General features: G+C 38.2%; 1 protein-coding gene across 2 annotated transcripts in view; it reads right to left on the bottom strand.

Moving 5' to 3' along the window:
- VPS13B (vacuolar protein sorting 13 homolog B) overlaps window positions 1–17,871 on the bottom strand; it is a 475,565-nt gene that overhangs the window by 427,556 nt on the left and 30,138 nt on the right. For both annotated transcript variants that reach the window (XM_074145995.1, XM_074145994.1), the window contains exon 3: window positions 3,946–4,066. In XM_074145995.1, coding sequence (XP_074002096.1) covers window positions 3,946–4,066 — 121 coding nt within the window. The remainder of the gene's footprint in view (window positions 1–3,945; window positions 4,067–17,871) is intronic.

Below are 17,871 nucleotides of genomic sequence, written 5' to 3'. Positions count from 1 at the left end.
GTTTGGTAACTCCACTGAAAAAAAGCCAGTTAATGACACAAGTTTAAGTCCACAGGCTTCAGGAGTAGTTTTCTGAAACTTGCGAAACTAAGACTCATTTATATCAAAGATTTTAATTCAAATAAAATTGAAAATGAACATCAAAACATTGTGAGATCAGTAGAAGCAGACTCAGGATGCTACTTCCATTCTATTCTGCTTTTTCTAGCTATTCATTGTTTTCACACTCAAATATTACTTTTCACCTTAGAGTATATGGAATGTTTTACCATTACATAAGTGACTGAGTTCCACAACTGCAAGTTTTACACAGTTTACATAAGACATTTTTCCTTTTCCAGCATTCAAAGCCTGCAATCACCTCTTTTACTAAACGCAAAAAAGGCTTTCAGCTACCTTTAGCAGAATATTTTGATTCTGATCAGGTACATTTCTAAGTTTTAGAAGTATTTCAATATTACGATCTTAATTGTAAAATACATATCACATTTCTTATCATAACTCAGCTTGCTTCATTTTATACCATTCTTGAATATACATAACCCTTTGAGCACAGCTGGTTCCAGCAGGACAGAAACAGCATTTTAACATCTCCTGCCACCTTAATAGGATTGTAATTGTATTAAAACAAAATCTTGAAAATGTTTTAGAACACTGTCTACAGAAACAGAAAATCCAGAAATGCAGCAAAAGTCAAAATTTTGACAGGTTAGTACTGTCAGATTTCTAACAATTCTATAATCTGAATTTACCTTTTTAGAATATCACTCTAAAAAAAACCTACTGGAAAATATGTGGAAAAACTTGTTTTTAAGAATTTTCTCACTGACTTCTGAAAATGGTAACATATTTTTAGGTTATATGAATTCAGGAAACCATATGTATTATTTCAATAATTAAGGGGCATAAGAGCCTCATATCCATCACTACAGAAGTGTAAATTGGTCTGTATATAACTAGAAGCCAGCAAAAAGCATTTAGTTGCTTAGGTTCAGCACAGAAATATTTTGCAGACTATATAACTAACAGCTATAAAAATCATAACCAGTAATTTAATTATGGTTTTAAAGCAAGCTAGTAATTTCACTGAAGAAAGCAAAGCTGTCACTCCACAAGTCCAAAGTTTTTCAACATTTTGCTTTCAAGGGTCTTTCAAAGTCAATCTAATTTACATTTTCCTGCTGTGAACGACAAAAACATTACACATCCAGCATCACAGCAGAAAAATAAAAAAGCAATTTCTATTGATAGCTTCCAGCATTATTCAGGAAAAGAGCAACAATGTTTTCATCTGCGTGTCTTTTTGCCTGAAGGGATAGGAGTGAGCAGAATTATATCTTCCAAATGAAACAGGGGTCACAGATTTCATTAGAACTTTGTTTCACATTTCTGTGAAGACATTTCCAAACTAGTAGTACAGTATATTGTTAGAAGTACCATATAGGTACCAGCTTTCTAATTGAGTTTAGCTTCAAATATACTAAAATCAGATTCTTGAGAAGTCTTTTTAAAAAATTAAATTGTAATTCTTGCTACTTGAAACAAACTAACAAAAACATCAGCAAGTTCATGTATAAGACAGTTTTAAAAAAGGGTGTGTGTGTGTTTTAAATACAAGCGGGAGAAAACAGGTGGGGGTTGCTTCTTATTCCTGTAATTTTAAAATATAACACTATGACCACCTTTGCCACTAAAATTCGGGTATAATATGATGAAGTGACTAAAAATACTAGAAAATCTGTAGGGGTAAATTCTCTCCAGAGGTGGACCACAAAATCCACATGTATGCTTTTTCCAAATTCTCCAGAACCCGTCAGGCTGCACTGTGCAGTAAGAGCTACAAATGCAGTTTCAGATCCAACCCTCCAAAATATCGTAGCATTATAGTCAACAGAGTGGTCTATTGATTCAACAGAATTAATATCATCAGACTGGTCATATCTAAACATCTTAAGTTTAGCAGTGCTCTGTTACTACCAAAGCTACTTTTTCAGCTAAGCTCTGTCTAGTGCCATCTCTGAGAACACAACAGAGCTAAATGACAAATCTTTCAACAAATTACAATAGTAGTATGATATCTATATCCTCCAAATACTAAAACTAATCTAAGTAGATGACTCAACATCTTACTAAAATCCAGGATATGCAAATTAAAGCTTAGCAAAGCCATATCCTGTACCACAGAGAATAAAATCTACTCCTCATGGAGGCTGTTTACCACAAAGGACCTCTCTATTAAACAGTGTTATTTGTGCATCAAAAAAAAGGCAAAACCAGAATCAACTGTATTTAGAGAACTTTGCCACATGGAAAGAAACTTATAGTCCATCCAATGAGGTAAAATTTCACTAATTCTCTCTGAATCATTAGATTTCACTACCAACACACTCTATGCAGTTGAAGAAGGAATGTGATGACAGCAAAGGAGGTGATAGTGCCCTATAGCTTCAGAGAAGCACAAAGTACATCTACAGAAACTATCAAACAGGAACATAAGAAGGCAGCAGATCTGATAATTTGCTATGCTACTGCAAATATAATACGTGCAATTTGTGTGATCACGCTGATCATTAAGGACCTTAGTATTTTCATAGAAGATAACACACAAACCAATTTTCCATGAACACGTTATATCTGGGTCTGTGGAAACATCTATTGGAAGGTTTTAACTTCATTAGATGTCAACATTACAATAAGCAGACCTCCAGCCTTTCACTAAGACTACACCTTTCTGGGAGGTCCACAGATAACACTGACAGAAACAAACTTGAGGAAAAAAAAAATCCTAAAAGTGTCACTGAAGGCAATACAATCATCCGACACTTTGGCAACCCCTTGACTCCTGTTGTTCAGGGATGAGGCCCAAACAACCAAACGCCAAGGAACTGCCAGAGGTGAAGCGCTGTCCATGGTAGGACATGGTGGATGCCAAGAGTCCCACAACTCCAAGCCACCGGTTTACAGGATCTCAGAGAGGGCCTCCAGACCTGGCTCCTCCAGTACCCTTTTTCAAAGCAAGATGATACTCTGTAGTACATAATATTCCACACACTAAATTTCAACGCGCTCTTTTGATTCAAGGCAAGGATAAGCTTTCTGTTAAGAAAAGACAGAAAAAAAAGCTTAACAACACTGTCATGTCTTTAACCCATCTAAGATTAATTCCCCCAAGAAGGAAAATTGCAATTCATTTCAGTACTCTCCAATTTCATTTTTCCGCACAAAACACCTCATACTTCAAATATTTGTGCAAACTCAGAGGCAATAGTAATGAGATATACAGTTCCTTAGGAATTTTTATATCATCTAAGTATCTCCAAGTTCAACTGAGCTAAATTCCACATCAGAAAAAAAGTGAACATCTCCACCAGTAGATACAGGACTTGATAAGAAATATCTCTCAGAATTATCACTCTCAGAAAATCTTACCTTTATTATAAAAAACTGGTAAAAAAAAAATGTCTGAAAACATACAAGACAACAACTTTATGTGAATCACTGAGCAGTTAATGAGCAGTAGAAAATGGAGTGATCTGAAACAGGAGAACCAGAGCAGCAGAGGATAAAAATTTAACACACTACCCCTACAATATATTTCTCACACTTATCTATCTTGCGCTACAAGTTCTATAAATTTAAGGATTCAACAAAATGGAAGGAAAAGATATAAGGATAAACTACGTTTTATTGCAATTTGGTTTGATTTTATAATATTCAAGTGTTTTGCTCACCTTTATGTGATTTGTAGGTGGACAGACATATAATAGTCTAACTTAGACACTGTGGTCACCTGAATGAAATGTAGGTATTTTCTATCACTCGAATACAATCCAGGTTCTGAAATGCCGTGGTTTGGGCCAGATTGGCCAATGAGAACGACAGATGCTCTCCCCCACCTCCCTCTCCAAGGAGAGGAAGAAAAGGAGAAATCCAATTATGGATTACCTGGAGGTAAATCGGGGTCAGGAGAAGCAGATTGCTGAACTCGTCGTGGTTTTACTGCTGATTTCATGCTTTCTGTGGTACTGCGGTTGGTTGAACTGGAACCACAACTTTCGTGGTCTTCCTGCAAGAGGAAAAGAAAGCAATTGAGTCAACCAAACAAAAAGAAAATAAATGCGGGTAGAACGACTTAGTAAAGATTTGGCAAATTAAACTCCTGTTACTGTTTTTCCATCAATTCAATCCCATATACACATATAACTACAGAAATTATTACAAACCTAGTAGGACAAGAAAAAAATTATTTGCAATTAATACTTCCACTAACTTTTATTTAAAAGAAAACCTCAGTAATTTAATTATTAATTTCAATTGAACACATTTCATCTAACTGCATTTCTGCTGAAACATTCCTTCAAACAGAGACAGAGCCCTGCAGACTACCAAAACAAATACAAGAAACTACTGAATTTTATGAGCTTCCATACCTACTCATGAAACCACCTCAGACGGTTCCAAGATGTCAGAGTCATGTCCTTCCTAATACAGCTAATTGAAGCTGATTCACAAAGAAAATATTTTCACAGACTTCTAAAATAGTAAAACATGGCCCCAGAAAAGATAAATGAACTGAGGGCACCTGCTCACCTTGAGCTTCTATGTAGCTTATTCACCTTAAGGAATTCAGAAGCAGGAAACACGGCTCATAATTAGAAAATATGATACAAGCCTTACAAGATGAAATTCACAGACACACAAAAATTTTAATTAGCTGAATTTAGGGTTTTAAATACCCCACTAGTAGTCCCATTACATTCCAGAATGACAGTTTAACTACAAGACTCAAGTGCAAGAAAGCCAAGAAATGTAATACAAATATTCTTGTAAGTGTATTAGAAGAGCAGGTTAGAGAGGAAGCAAATTCTTACAACTTTTGACCCAAGAAACTCTCTCTGATAGATGTAGTCTACTGCAGAAAAAAAAATAGTGAAATGCTCTGTGGGTCATGGCACTATTGGGATCACACAACGTATTTACAAGAAGGTTTCAGGGAACAAATGTCAAGTGCTTCAGTATGAAGCTACAGCATTCTTAAGTCCTCTGATCACCAAAAAGCAAACAGCTAAAACTGTGCTGGGTTTTTGTACAGGATAGATCATGTGTTTCCCTGCAGTAACATGTAGGGATACATTTTAAATAGAAGTCTACAACTTCAAAAACAATTGAAGGGAGGTTCTTTCCTTCCACTCCACAGTTAGAAAAAACAGAACACAGAAGGAAATTATCTGATAAAGTGGACATACCATTTCACTAAGAAAAAAAGATGAGGAAATAATCTTAGCTGGGCATGGTGTGGGGACAGGGGAGACCATAAGCCTAAACTTATTTGGAGAAACTGCAGAAAGACAGACCCATTCATACATTAGAAGGGTAGAAGACAGCTTTTTATTAAAAAAAAAAGGACAAGTTACCACAAAGGATTTGAGATTTTCCAGTCATTCCTATAGAACTGAAATAAGCTGTTTGTTGTTTTTTAATTTATAGTTATTTGGCCATTTCAGTCATTCAGGACTTTCCCATTCCAGTACATGAAAAAAATTAAATGGGTGTCTAGCATCAACTCCAGAGGGCATTTGTTTGCTTTCTTATCTCTGACAACCTTCTGATGCTTTTCATCCAGGAATGTGAGTCTCCTTAAGACTCTCTCAGAACATCTAACTACGGTGCAATTTCATTAGAAAGCCACCGCTCTTTTCACGGCATACCTGAGACATGATGACAGCTCAAAGCTCTTGCTTTATCTTTAAACCTGGGGTGACAGAAGCCTCTTCATCAGCATGTATATTTTGTAACCAGAAAAGCTCGCCTCTCCTTCACAGCTCCAGCTTACTGAGAAAAATTAGATCATAGACCTATAAGCTAAAATTTTTGAAATAACTTTTAACCATACCCTCTTTCTTGGAAACTAGTTCATATGTGGCATGAAAATATTTTTTCAGATGAGTCACCACACTGCTATTTTCGTGTTGAACTTGCAAAAAACCTCAAGATGTCAGAGTGACCAAACAGCTTAATTAGCACATTTCCTTTTTTCCTGAGCTCACTTATGGATTTGTACTGAATGCTGTGGTACGAGTATTTAATGATTTGATCTGATAGGATCACATTACGCTTGCCTTTTAATATTTATGTTGGCTATGAGAAAAAGAAAGGGGGGCTGAGGACATGGGAAAGGCATTCTATTTTTGAAGTGTTACCTGTATCAAGCCTGACTACATTCAAGTCTAACTTTTCTATCTGCATACTGACACAACCTTGTTTGATGTATCATAAACTTCGTGCAAAATCTATGCAACGTTTTAATCACATAGAGTATTACTAACACTTAAAGATGAAATAAGAGTGGTTTAAGCTTTTGAGGCTTTCAGAGAGTAAGGAATACACACTACCACACAGGTGTTTGGGTGGTTTTGTTTGTTTTAAAGGAAAGAGGCAGAGAACCCTTAGATCGTGTTAACTTTGAAAGAAAGTCTCAAATCTTAACATATAAATAAACTCAATGTAATAAGCTTTTTCTATTTCCCTGAGCTACAAGTCTGTTGTGATGGAAAATGGTTGCAACCATTTACAGCAAGTTGGTCCTAAAAGTAATCAAAACAAAAATGTACATGTTCCAAGATGATGCCAAAATGCAACACAAAAATTTATCTCAGAAACAGACCTTTGTGACTTAATCCATGTGAACTAATAGAGTATCCCTCCTAAATTTAAGGAGAATTCAACCTGACCAAACATTTGGAAAAATTTTTTTTTTTCATCTAGAATAACATCCATTCATTCCCTTAAATTACAATTATCAAAAAGGTTTTCGAGAGCTGTATGGGGGGTTTCTGAGTGTGAACACACACCATTTTTCACAACAGCTACTGATACTTTATTAAGCAAATGTTCTATTCTTTAATTACTGGAAGATGATAACAGTGGTCATGACCTTATCGGAACTACATTCCTACACAGATGTATAACCAAAAGCTTTTTGTATCTGCACACTTCTGCTCAATGTTAACTTTAAGAGCACACTATTAATTTCTCAAACATGTGGCTGTCTCATAAGCCCAGAAGTAAAACACGTTCATTAAAGAGATGGGAAAAAGTTCCAAGCAAACTGCCAAAACTAGCATAATTATGAAACTATTTAACACTGGAACCAACTAGAGTCACACACTGTCTAGATCACAGTGATGTCATCAGAAACATACAGCCAAAAGGCACTAAAACTACTACACTTCCATAAATCCACCTCACACCAGATGACAAACATTTTAAAGTTAAAGTCAAAATTATACTGGGACTGGGAAGGGAGTAACATTCCAAAAGTGCTAATAACTATAGTCACAGTATGAGATTTGATAAATGCCCATTCATTTTAGCAACAACAATAGTGATTCCAAACAAGAGTCACAACACCAGAAAACTAAAAATACTCATAATGTACCCGGGGAGATGATTTTTAAAGAAAATAACACTCATTTACAAAAATATCTTTTCCCACTAGCTTGCTTCATAAGTAAAGCCTAGAAAACTTAAAAAATTTAAGATGAGGTCCTGCTTGTGGGAGTTGTTATTCAAATGTACTTTGGAGCAGGACAAATAGAAGTTTGCACAACCTGGCTCCTTCTTCCCTTTTGGCAAATGTGTCAGCAGGTACATGGCTGAAATGTTTCTATAAAGCCCTACGGTTACATCTAAAACTATGCAAGTCATAAGTAACATGCTAAGGACGCTCAGGCTACTAAATTTACATGCAAGTTCCTCAGTCAGTTTTCTTCTACAATATAAAACAGTTATCATGAGGCTTAAATTGAATTATAATTAACAACACCTGAACACATACTAGTTGAGGCTTATTATGATCTTTCCTAATAAGCAGAGCTTATTATCTTCATTCATTATTTTATTTTCTAAATTTAAAATACATAGTTCTTTTTCTCTTTAAAAAGATACTTTCCCCTTTTATAACACATAAATCCTATTTAATGTGCAAGATCTCCCAAATAAAATACCTCATAAGCATGCTTCATGGGAAAATAATGTTTTCTCTTGGGAATCACTTCGCTATTTATGCAAATATTGTCTCTCTGCTTTCATCAAATCAAGTTAAAAATAAGGAAAACTGAGTATAAAAAAAAACCACCCACATACAAGAAAATATATAAAAAGAACCATTATGAATTACAATTTTAAAACCTGAACCTACTGCACAAACTTGCAGAGTTCTCCATTGCCATTTTCTCTCTTCCTCTACAAAATTTTGCCTTTTCTGATCCTTTGTAATGTCTAAAACATCAAGCTTAATATCCTTTACAAGTCAGTAAGAGATGCATATTTCTATTTCTGTAAAGGATATCTTAAATTGCAAGATGGAAAAACTGCAAGAAGAGGATTCATTTCCCACTAGTGGCCTGTGCTTATATGGCTGAGTTGTGAGCTGCCTGTGGTGAGATGGAAGGTCAGCACATATTCATTCTAGCAAGGCCTTTGACACAGTGCCCTGCCCAGACTTGATTCCCAAACTAGCGAGATATCAACTGGATAGTGAGAGATAAGTTGGGTGAAAAAGCAGCTGGACCACTTGGGCTCAAAGGGTTGTGGTCAGGGGTACAAAGCCCAACTGGTGGCTGGATACTTGTGGCATCCCTCAGGGATCGGCACTAAGCCTGTGGTGTTTAACATCCTTATTAAAGGCCTGGAAGATGGGATAGAGTGCACCCTCAGTGAGGCTGTGGATGGTATCAACCTTCAGGGAGGAGCCGATGTAGTGGTGGGCAGGACTGCTATTGATAGGGTCCTTGAGAGGCTGAATAAATGGGCTGTTAAGAACTCTGTGAAGTCCAAACACTAAGTCCTGCACCTGAGATGGAGGTACTCTGTGTAACTAACAGACTAAGACCCAAATTGCTAGAAAGCAGCTTTGCAGAAGAGAATCCAAGGATCCCAGTGGATACCAAGTTGAACATGAGTCAGCAGTGTGCCCTCGCCATAAAGAAGGCCAACTGTGTACTCGACTGTGTTAGCAAAGATGAAGCCAGGGGCATGATTCTTCCCCTCTCTTTGTCCCTGGTGAGATATTATGTGGAATACTGCACCCTGGAAGGACATGGACATACCAGAACTAAGTCCAATGGAGAGTCACCATGGTGGTTCAAGGGCTGGAGCACATACACTTTCCATCAGGGGAGACTGAGAAAACTAGGGTTGTTCAGCCTGAAGGGAGATCCTACTGCTGTCCACAGTTACCTGCTGGGAGGGTACAGAGAAGAGGGAGCCAGGTTCTGTGTCTGTTGCCACTCATTCTCTCACAGTACTTTGACAAATCTGAAACACAGGCAATTCCAAGCAGGGAAAAAGCTTTTTTACCAGGAGGTTGATCAAGTATTGAAACAAGCTACCCAGAGAGGTAGTGGAGTCTCAATCTTTGGAGCTTTTCAACAATTGGCCGGCCAAGCCCTGGAGCAACCTGCTCTAATTGGACTTGCTTTGGGCATGAGGTAGGACTAAATCATATTCAGAGATTATCCCAAATTGCTCTATGATTCCTCCCCATGCAAAAATGAAACAAAAAGTAATACAAGTTTTTAAAAATATTATCTCAGAGAAGGCAAAAACATGGCCTGTGAGAATGAAGAACTGCCCACAGTAGAAGATTAGGTTCAAGACCATCTAAGGAACCCGAAGGTACATAAGTCCATGGGACCTGATGAAATCCATCCACAGGTCCTGAGGGAACTGGCAGATGAAGTTGCTAAGCCGCTTTCCATTAATCTGAAAAGTCGTGGCAGTCTGGTGAAGTTCACACTGACTGGAAAGGGAGAAACATAACCCCCATTTTCAAAAAAGAAAAAAAGGAAGACCCAGGGAACTACAGGCCAGTAAGTCTCACCTCTGTGCCTGGCAAGATCATGGAGCAGATCCTCCTGGAATCTCTGCTAAGGCACATGGAAAATAAGGACATGAATGGGGACAGCCAAAATGGCTCCACCAAGGGCAAGTCATGCTTGACAAATCTGATGGCCTTCGACGATGTTTCTACAGCATTGGTAGATAAGGAGATAGCAACAGATGTCATCCACCTGGACTTATGCAAAGTGTTTGACACTGTCCCATGTGACATCCTGGTCTCTAAACTGGAGAGACACAGATTTGATGGATGGACCACTCAGTGGATAAGGAACTGGCTAGATAGCTGCGCTCAAAGGGTTGTGGTCAATGGCTCGATGTCCAAGTGGAAACCAGTGACAAGTGGCATTCCTCAGGGGTCAGTACTGGGACCAGTGCTGTTTAACATTTTTGTTGGAGACATGGTCAGTGATGACTGCACCCAATGACACTAAGCTGTGTGGCGCAGTCAACACACTGGAGGGAAGGAATACCATCCGGAGGGACCCGGACAGGCTTGAGAAGTGGGCCTGTGCAAACCTCACGAAGTTCAACAAGGCCAAGTGCAAGGCCCTGCACCTGGGTCACAGCAATCCCAAGCACAAATACAGGCCGGGCAGAGAATGGCTGGAGAGCAGCCCTGAGGAGAAGGACTTGGGGGTGCTGGTGGATGGGAAGCTCAACATGAGCCAGCAATGGGCACTTGCAGCCCAGAAAGCCAACCACATCCTGGACTGCATCAAAAGAAACATGGCCAGCAGGTCGAGGGAGGTGATTCTACCCCTCTACTCTGCTCCAGCAAAAACCCCCCTGGAGTACTGCATCCAGCTCTAGAGTCCTCAGCACAGGAAGGACATGGGCCTGTTGGAAGGGGTCCAGAGGAGGGCCACGAAAATTATCAGTGGGCTGGAGCACCTCTCCTATGAAGACAGGATGAGAGAGTTGGGGTTGTTCAGCCTGGAGAAGAGAAGGCTCCAGGGAGACCTTATAGCAGCCTTTCAGTACCTAAAGGGGACCTATAAGAGAGATGGGGAGGGACTCTGTGAGGAAGTGTAATGATAGGACAAGGGGTAACAGTTTTAAACTGAAAGAGGGGAAATCTAGCTGATGTTAGATTCAGAGAAACAAGTAGTAGCAGTGATGAGCAAGGCACACTGTCCTAGAGGTTACACCCATCTCTCAGTCTCTTATCATAAGCCATGTTTTGTTAATTTTATATTAGCATAGCACAACGTGCTCTGAAATAGGGGTATGAGTTAAAAATCCATGTGAAAGCTGTGGACAGGTTAAAATGCTGTCACAGCAGCCCCAGCTGAAAGCCAAGAAGCTTGTAGGAAGTCTGTTGCACTGATACTTGAGAACGTGTGCTGTTTGCCTATCTCCCTGTGATGTTGCTACTGTTTTGATTAGGTGATCATCTGAGGTATTCAAGAGGAAGATTCCTTTGTTTACAAGAAAGGGAGCTGTCAGAGTCTAAAAGCCTATGGTGATAAGGCAAAAGATAAATAAAATGGGCTATTCTCACTAAGTGATCCTCAGAAATACACCCCAATTTCTCAACATCTAAGACAGAGCAACAAATAAAATGACTTCGCAAGTCTTTGAGGGAAGTAAGTTGTAAAAACATCTTCTTCCTATTTTGGAAAGAAAGTTATACTATAAAGTGTTAACTGATCATCTGGTAAAGTTTCTGATACATCATGGTAGGTGGCCTCATAATTTTTTTTAAAAACACAATAAATGTAAGTGCTTTTTAATAGAAACAAACATCTCAAAATGGCTTTTCTGCAATTTCTCCTAGGATAAACTTTTAAAGATTTCACTCTTCCTCATGTTACAGAAAGTTTGCCCTGTGGTTTCGGGGGATACAAGTCAGGGTATCTTAATTCTGTAACATTATGCTGTGTTTGTTGAATACCTAGCACAGAGGGGTCCTGATCCATGATCAGAGGTCTCAAAGCTACAAAAAAACCCCAACAAACAATAAGTAATATTACAGTAGTAACTGGCTGCTATACTCAAGATTTGGCATTACTATATAAAGAAGTACTGTTTAGTTTGAGGAAGAGGAGGCTGGGACTGTTTAGTTTGAGGAAGAGGTGGCTGAGGGGAGACCTCATCACTCTCTACAACTACTTGAAAGGACACTGTAGAGAGGTTGGTGCTGGTCTCTTCGCACAGGTAACTAATGACAGAACAAGAGGGAATGGCTTCAAGCTCCAGCAGGGTAGGTTTAGACTGAACATTAGGAAAGAATTTTTCACAGAAAGGGTGGTCGGGCATTGGAACAGGCTGCCCAGGGAGGTGGTTGAGTCACCGTCCCTGGATGTGTTTAAGAGACGTTTAGATGTGGTGTTGGGGGATATGATATAGGGAAGAACTTTGTAGTGTAGGGTAGTTGGTTGGACTCGATGATCCCAAGGGTCTCTTCCAACCTGGATGATTCTATGATTCTATTCTAAGTATGGAAGGAATGAAAAAAAAGGCACTTCTTAAATGTTTATTCCACAGAGCTCTAACTCAGTAATTCTCACACCAGGGTGGCCTGAAAGGAAAGGAGCCTAGAGGAGAGATGTAGCAGAAAGACTAGTGCTAGGTGAGCTCCTTCAGCAAAACCAATGGTGTGGAGCATCCTTGATATGGGATGGATGTGGGCTAAAAAAGGTTCTTCTGCCCAACATGTTCTCTATGACTGGAAACGAGAAGGAAGACTGGCTGAAACAGTTTACCATGAAGGACTGAGAAGAAAGTGACAGGAAACACACTCAGAACAGACTGCAAAACATAAAAGAGACGAGAAGTGACCTACAACATTTTTATTCTCTTTTCTGACTTATGTTCAGAAAGAATAAAAATCTAATAAAATTAAGAGTGTTAAAAGAACTGATATCTATTAAAGAAAATCCACAACTTTTTCTTGAAATTTAAGTCTGAACAAAACAGAATATGTATTTCACATTGAAACAGTTTATCTCCAATACACGGAAACTCCAGAACAGATTGACTGTTCTGCTGTCATCCCACCTAACCCCCCTAATTCAGGGGCTGTTACAGGACCCTCTCACCCACAGACAGGTCCAACCACTGAACCGGTCAGCACCACAACAAATGTTTTTTTCCTTACACCACTGCATTTCCTCTGTGTACAGTAGTGATACTTAGGCCAGTTTACTTTTTTGTGTGCTATTCTGGAAGACACTGTACTGGACATACTTTCATCCTTGTTACAGGTCCCCAAAATACTAATTAAATAAATGCTAGAGAAATAGTGCTCAGCTATTCAAGTATGTTGTTCTGAACACTGCAGGAAGATCTAAATACCATTGTGAGCATGGCTCAATCATATCACCAGTTCATTAAAACTGGGAACAATTAGCAAAAACCTGGCCCATTCAAATCACTCTTCTTACTGTATTTGTTCCACCTGCTACAGGGCTAGCACTAGTCCCCAGCACTATTTCAATTGGCACCAGACTCTTCACCACAACACCACTTTCCTTTGTGGCAGCAGACTCTTAAGTGTACTTGTTTCCTCCCACTGTCCTAGTGGGTTGTAGTTGCAGGTCCATTTCACACTTTTTTTAGGGGGTACTTTCCCCTAACACATTTCCTACAGCAGTTTATTAGAAAGCCAGACCCCACGTGCAAGAATTCCCTCCACCGAGCACCTGCCGAGGATGTAGTAATAATTTTTATTGCAACATAACCTTGCCACCCACTTCCTTCAGAGGAAGGTAGAATACTGTCCAGACCAAATTTTCTCCTAATCCCAACCACTATTGGGAGCATACCTACAGCAGGGCCCCAGAAAATTGAGTAATCCCCCAGCTCAAATTTCTAACATCACAACAAACTTCTGACACATGACAGAGAAAGGCCCGAGGCACAAAGCTTTGCCTGGAGAACATGCGATCCAAGCAAGCTCTTCTCATTGCTGAGCATCATTTGGGCCCTGCTTGGCTTTTGGTAGCTGCTGGGGCTGGAAAGAGAGGAAAGGAGGTAATGAAATGGCAATGGATTATACATGCCAAGGTCAGAAGGAGGAGTATACCTACTAGGGTCTCCCAGCTGCCACTAATTTTCACAAATTTATAGGTTATTATCCTTAAAGTGACAAATTCTCCATCAAAATTGTTTTAAACTAGTCAACAGTTTCAAAATTTACTGGAGCAGTGTGAAACAAGAGGAAGAGAAGACTCAACGACAGAAAAAAAAAAAACCCACACATGTCTAGTTTCCTTAAGATATCAAGGTTAAAACCAAACAACTAAAAATCGCTGGGTCACACATTTTGGCCAAGCGGTCCTTTCTTCCCTGGTTACCATTTGAGATGGGGCCAAGCCAAATTTGAGCTTGTGGCCATTTCCACAGAACACACACCAGTGGAATTCTTTCCAAGCTGGAAACGGTACTTTTCAGGACATTTTTGCCAGTACAGGGAGGTTCAAGTAGGAAAGAGAGCTGTCAGCTGCAGGCACAGAAATACTGAAACTCTCCACAGTTTTCACAGCATTCTGCAAATTCAAAAGCGTGGGGATTTTCATTAAAGAAAACGTAAGAACTCAGCATTCAATACCATCTACAGAAGGAGATTGGAACATGGACATCACACTTGTACAAAAAAATTTCCCTTTTAAGAACTAAGCAGAATCTTCACAACAGGAATACTAATGGCTTTTTAGTGTTATGTTAAGACAAAACTTCATTTCTTAACATATTTCCAATAGTCATTCTCATGCAGCGTACTTTTTGTGCATTCTATGCACATTCATGTAATACTATGTAATTGTATTGTTAATACTACTTATGAATGACATTCAAATACCTTTAACAAATTAAAACCTATTGGGTGAGTGTAATTGTATGTCAAATTTTGGAGACTTCCATACAGCCAGATGAAACATCATTTGTCCTAATTTAGATAGTTTTCTAACTTTTCAGCTAATCAAATTCTAAACACAGAAGCCAAGTTAGTGGAAGGTCCCAGTTATCTCCAGCTATTTAGTTGTCTCAAGCAAGGCTTCTATAAAAACAAGATGATGTTTTTAACAAAATGCTTGTATTTAAACTTCCAATTACACATTAATAGCCCTACTGTATTTGTAGCAACTCACTTTCACTTAGAGTAAAAATAAAAAATAAAATTTAACTTCAGACACCACTATGCGGAAGAATAGTTTTTTACCAAATGTAATTCATCAATTACATCTTATCTAAATAAGATTAGTTAAAACTAATGGACTGAACTACAAAGCTGGCTGAATGGCTGCAAAAACTTCCTAGTTAATCAATGTAAAAAAGTACACATAGCTGCAACTTATTCAAAGCATGTACATTAAGGAGTTTTTGCTTATAATCAGTCATTTCTTTTGCAATTGTCAGTCTGTGATGTGTACATCATTTCAAGGAATTTATTGCCATTTATAATGCACTACTTTTTAAATAAGAAAGCTTTTGAAACATTACCTTAAACCTAAACAAACAATAATCTATCTTCTAAAATAGTCAGCAATCTATCACACAAAACCACCAGAATGCTACATATTGAGAAGTGGAGCTGTCAACACTACTTTATAACTGTTGCGACGTTTTACAAAAGACCTCTGTAATTGTAACATAACATGTAAGCTTTTATCACATTGGTTAGTTTAAAATACAATGTGCCTCCTTCTCAGGCAGTAGCGACTTTTTATGAGAATCCAACATTTATTATTCTTTCTAGTGACCACAATGTGCACACCACTTCCTTACAGAAATTTTGACTAAATTCTTCAAATGAATATACCTTCCTTGGTACAAGCTAATCGGAAGGGTTTGTTTTTTTTTTTAATATAAAATTAAGAGCAAAATCCCTTCTCCCAAATCTGTGCCACTCATTTTGAATGGAAAATAATTTTTCTTTTATTCCTGGCCTAATTTGCAACAAAAGAATGAGTACAGGTTTAAAATGAGGGAGGAAAGTGAGTGTCAGCAAGAAATGAAGTTAAGTGCCCAAGGGAATTAAACATACAAACATTCTGACAGGAGCTGGGGGGACTGTTACTTTTCGTTGCTCAACTGCACACTCCAGCCCCACGCAAAAGCAAGAGATTAAAAACTGGACAACAAGATGGAGAAATAAAATTCAAGAGAACTTGGGGAAAAAAATATGTATGTGGGAAAGTTAAAAGCCTGGAAACATCCTCTAATCTCATATGATGCCAAGCAGGAAAGCTCAGGGAGCATTTAGTGTGGAAGAAAATAATAATGTCTCATTTCAAATCAAAACATGGAACATCATCTGTAACAAAACTACTGAAAAACAGAGGCCAAGAAATATATTTAAAGCTAAACTCACGAAAACAGTCTCTTACATCTATAATTCATTGGGGTTTTATCTATTCACATTAAGAAATGTGTTCTATAAATTTAAGTAAGTTTGACATAAGTAATCACAGGTATGTAGTCACAGGTAAGTTTGACATTTGTAATCACCACTAAGTCACCAACTCATTCAGGTTTCTCTAACATTTATCATTTTAAATGGTATATATATTTGTTGGGATGTTGGAGAGTTTTAGCTTCTTCAAAAACTTAAAAGTATACTATCCACAATACTATAAATTCATTTAAGTGCAACTGCATTCATACCAAATGAAAAGAGCGTTTTGAGTGATGCTTTTTATCTACAGCCCTGAAGAGAAGTTACAACAGGTAATTCCATTATTCAGAAGGCAAATCCCTCACTTTACAAATAAGTCTGGATGGGAATTTTAGGTAATACCAATCGCTTAAGGACTAAGACAACTCAAGACTGTCCACCCATGTAAATCACCCAGGAATCACGTTCATGCTTTAGCACCCTCCTGTGGCACAGACCATAGTCCATCTACTCCTGAATCCACCATATACACACCCTCTACGCTTACTCTTTCCAGGCAGGTCTCCTCACCACTGTCTTTTCCTCCTTCCCCCTCAAACAGCCTGTGCACCAAATATTTACCCCACATCTCAGAGAAGGTTGAGCTACATCATACTTGTGCCCATGAAGTTGGACACTGCAACTGTCACTTCTGAATGAGTCCTGTAATGAGACCTGTACACCGTTAAAACAAAGTTTTAAAAACTATGTTTGTTCAACATAAAGTATTGATACATACATATTATTTAAGTTCTCTGGAATATAAAGCTCTAAACCATGTCAGTTCGAGCAATGTGTTTTTCTGAAATTTTGAAAAAGTATGGTCAACTGATTCTGAGAGCTGCTCTTTCTCAAGACTTACTGTTGGGGGATGAACACAAGTTTGTGATTCACTACACAAAGAGGTTAGTATTTTTTTTATATTTTGTAAGAAAAAAATGCTCTAGCTTTCATATAGCTAATGGGCCAGCACATCAGAACTTCCAGGAAATTTGGAAATAATGAAGCGTTGAGTGCTTAAACGGTCATCTACATCTAAGTGAGCCTCAAAATCAGTTTCTAAGCTGTAATACAAGGTTCAAATAGACAATACACTGCATATCAAGAAAGTTACCATGGACATGATTGTGGCAGTGCATCATACTGATATGAGTCTCTTAACGTAGTCACACAATGACATGTAAATATTCATCTTTTTAAATATACTGAACTGTGTTTCCTATATTGTCACTTCCTATGTGTTTTTAGAACCATAATCTGGCAGTTAGAATTTCATCCTAATCCTGCTTGGTTTGTGGAAGCCCACAGGCACACTTACATGTAGATAAGCGTTTGTACCAAATGATGAACAGCCTTTTCCTATCCACATGCAGTCTTGTTTTAAACTATCTTATACTCTACAAGCATTAGGATGAAAAAGAATCTAGTTAAATAGAAAAAGAAATACAAAAAATTAATTTAAAATATGATTAAAGAGTTGCTGTTTCAATACAATGGTAAAAAAGAGATGCAATACTGGAGACAGACAACCTGTGAATTTTATTAAGTCTTTGAAAAATAAAAGTAGTAACAATATAGATTAAGAACAAAGA

The sequence above is a fragment of the Numenius arquata genome, chromosome 3 (genome assembly GCF_964106895.1).
Source record: "Numenius arquata chromosome 3, bNumArq3.hap1.1, whole genome shotgun sequence".
Classification (NCBI taxonomy): domain Eukaryota; kingdom Metazoa; phylum Chordata; class Aves; order Charadriiformes; family Scolopacidae; genus Numenius; species Numenius arquata.
Note: the sequence above shows the minus strand (reverse complement) of the source record. Positions and strands in the feature narration are given on the sequence as shown.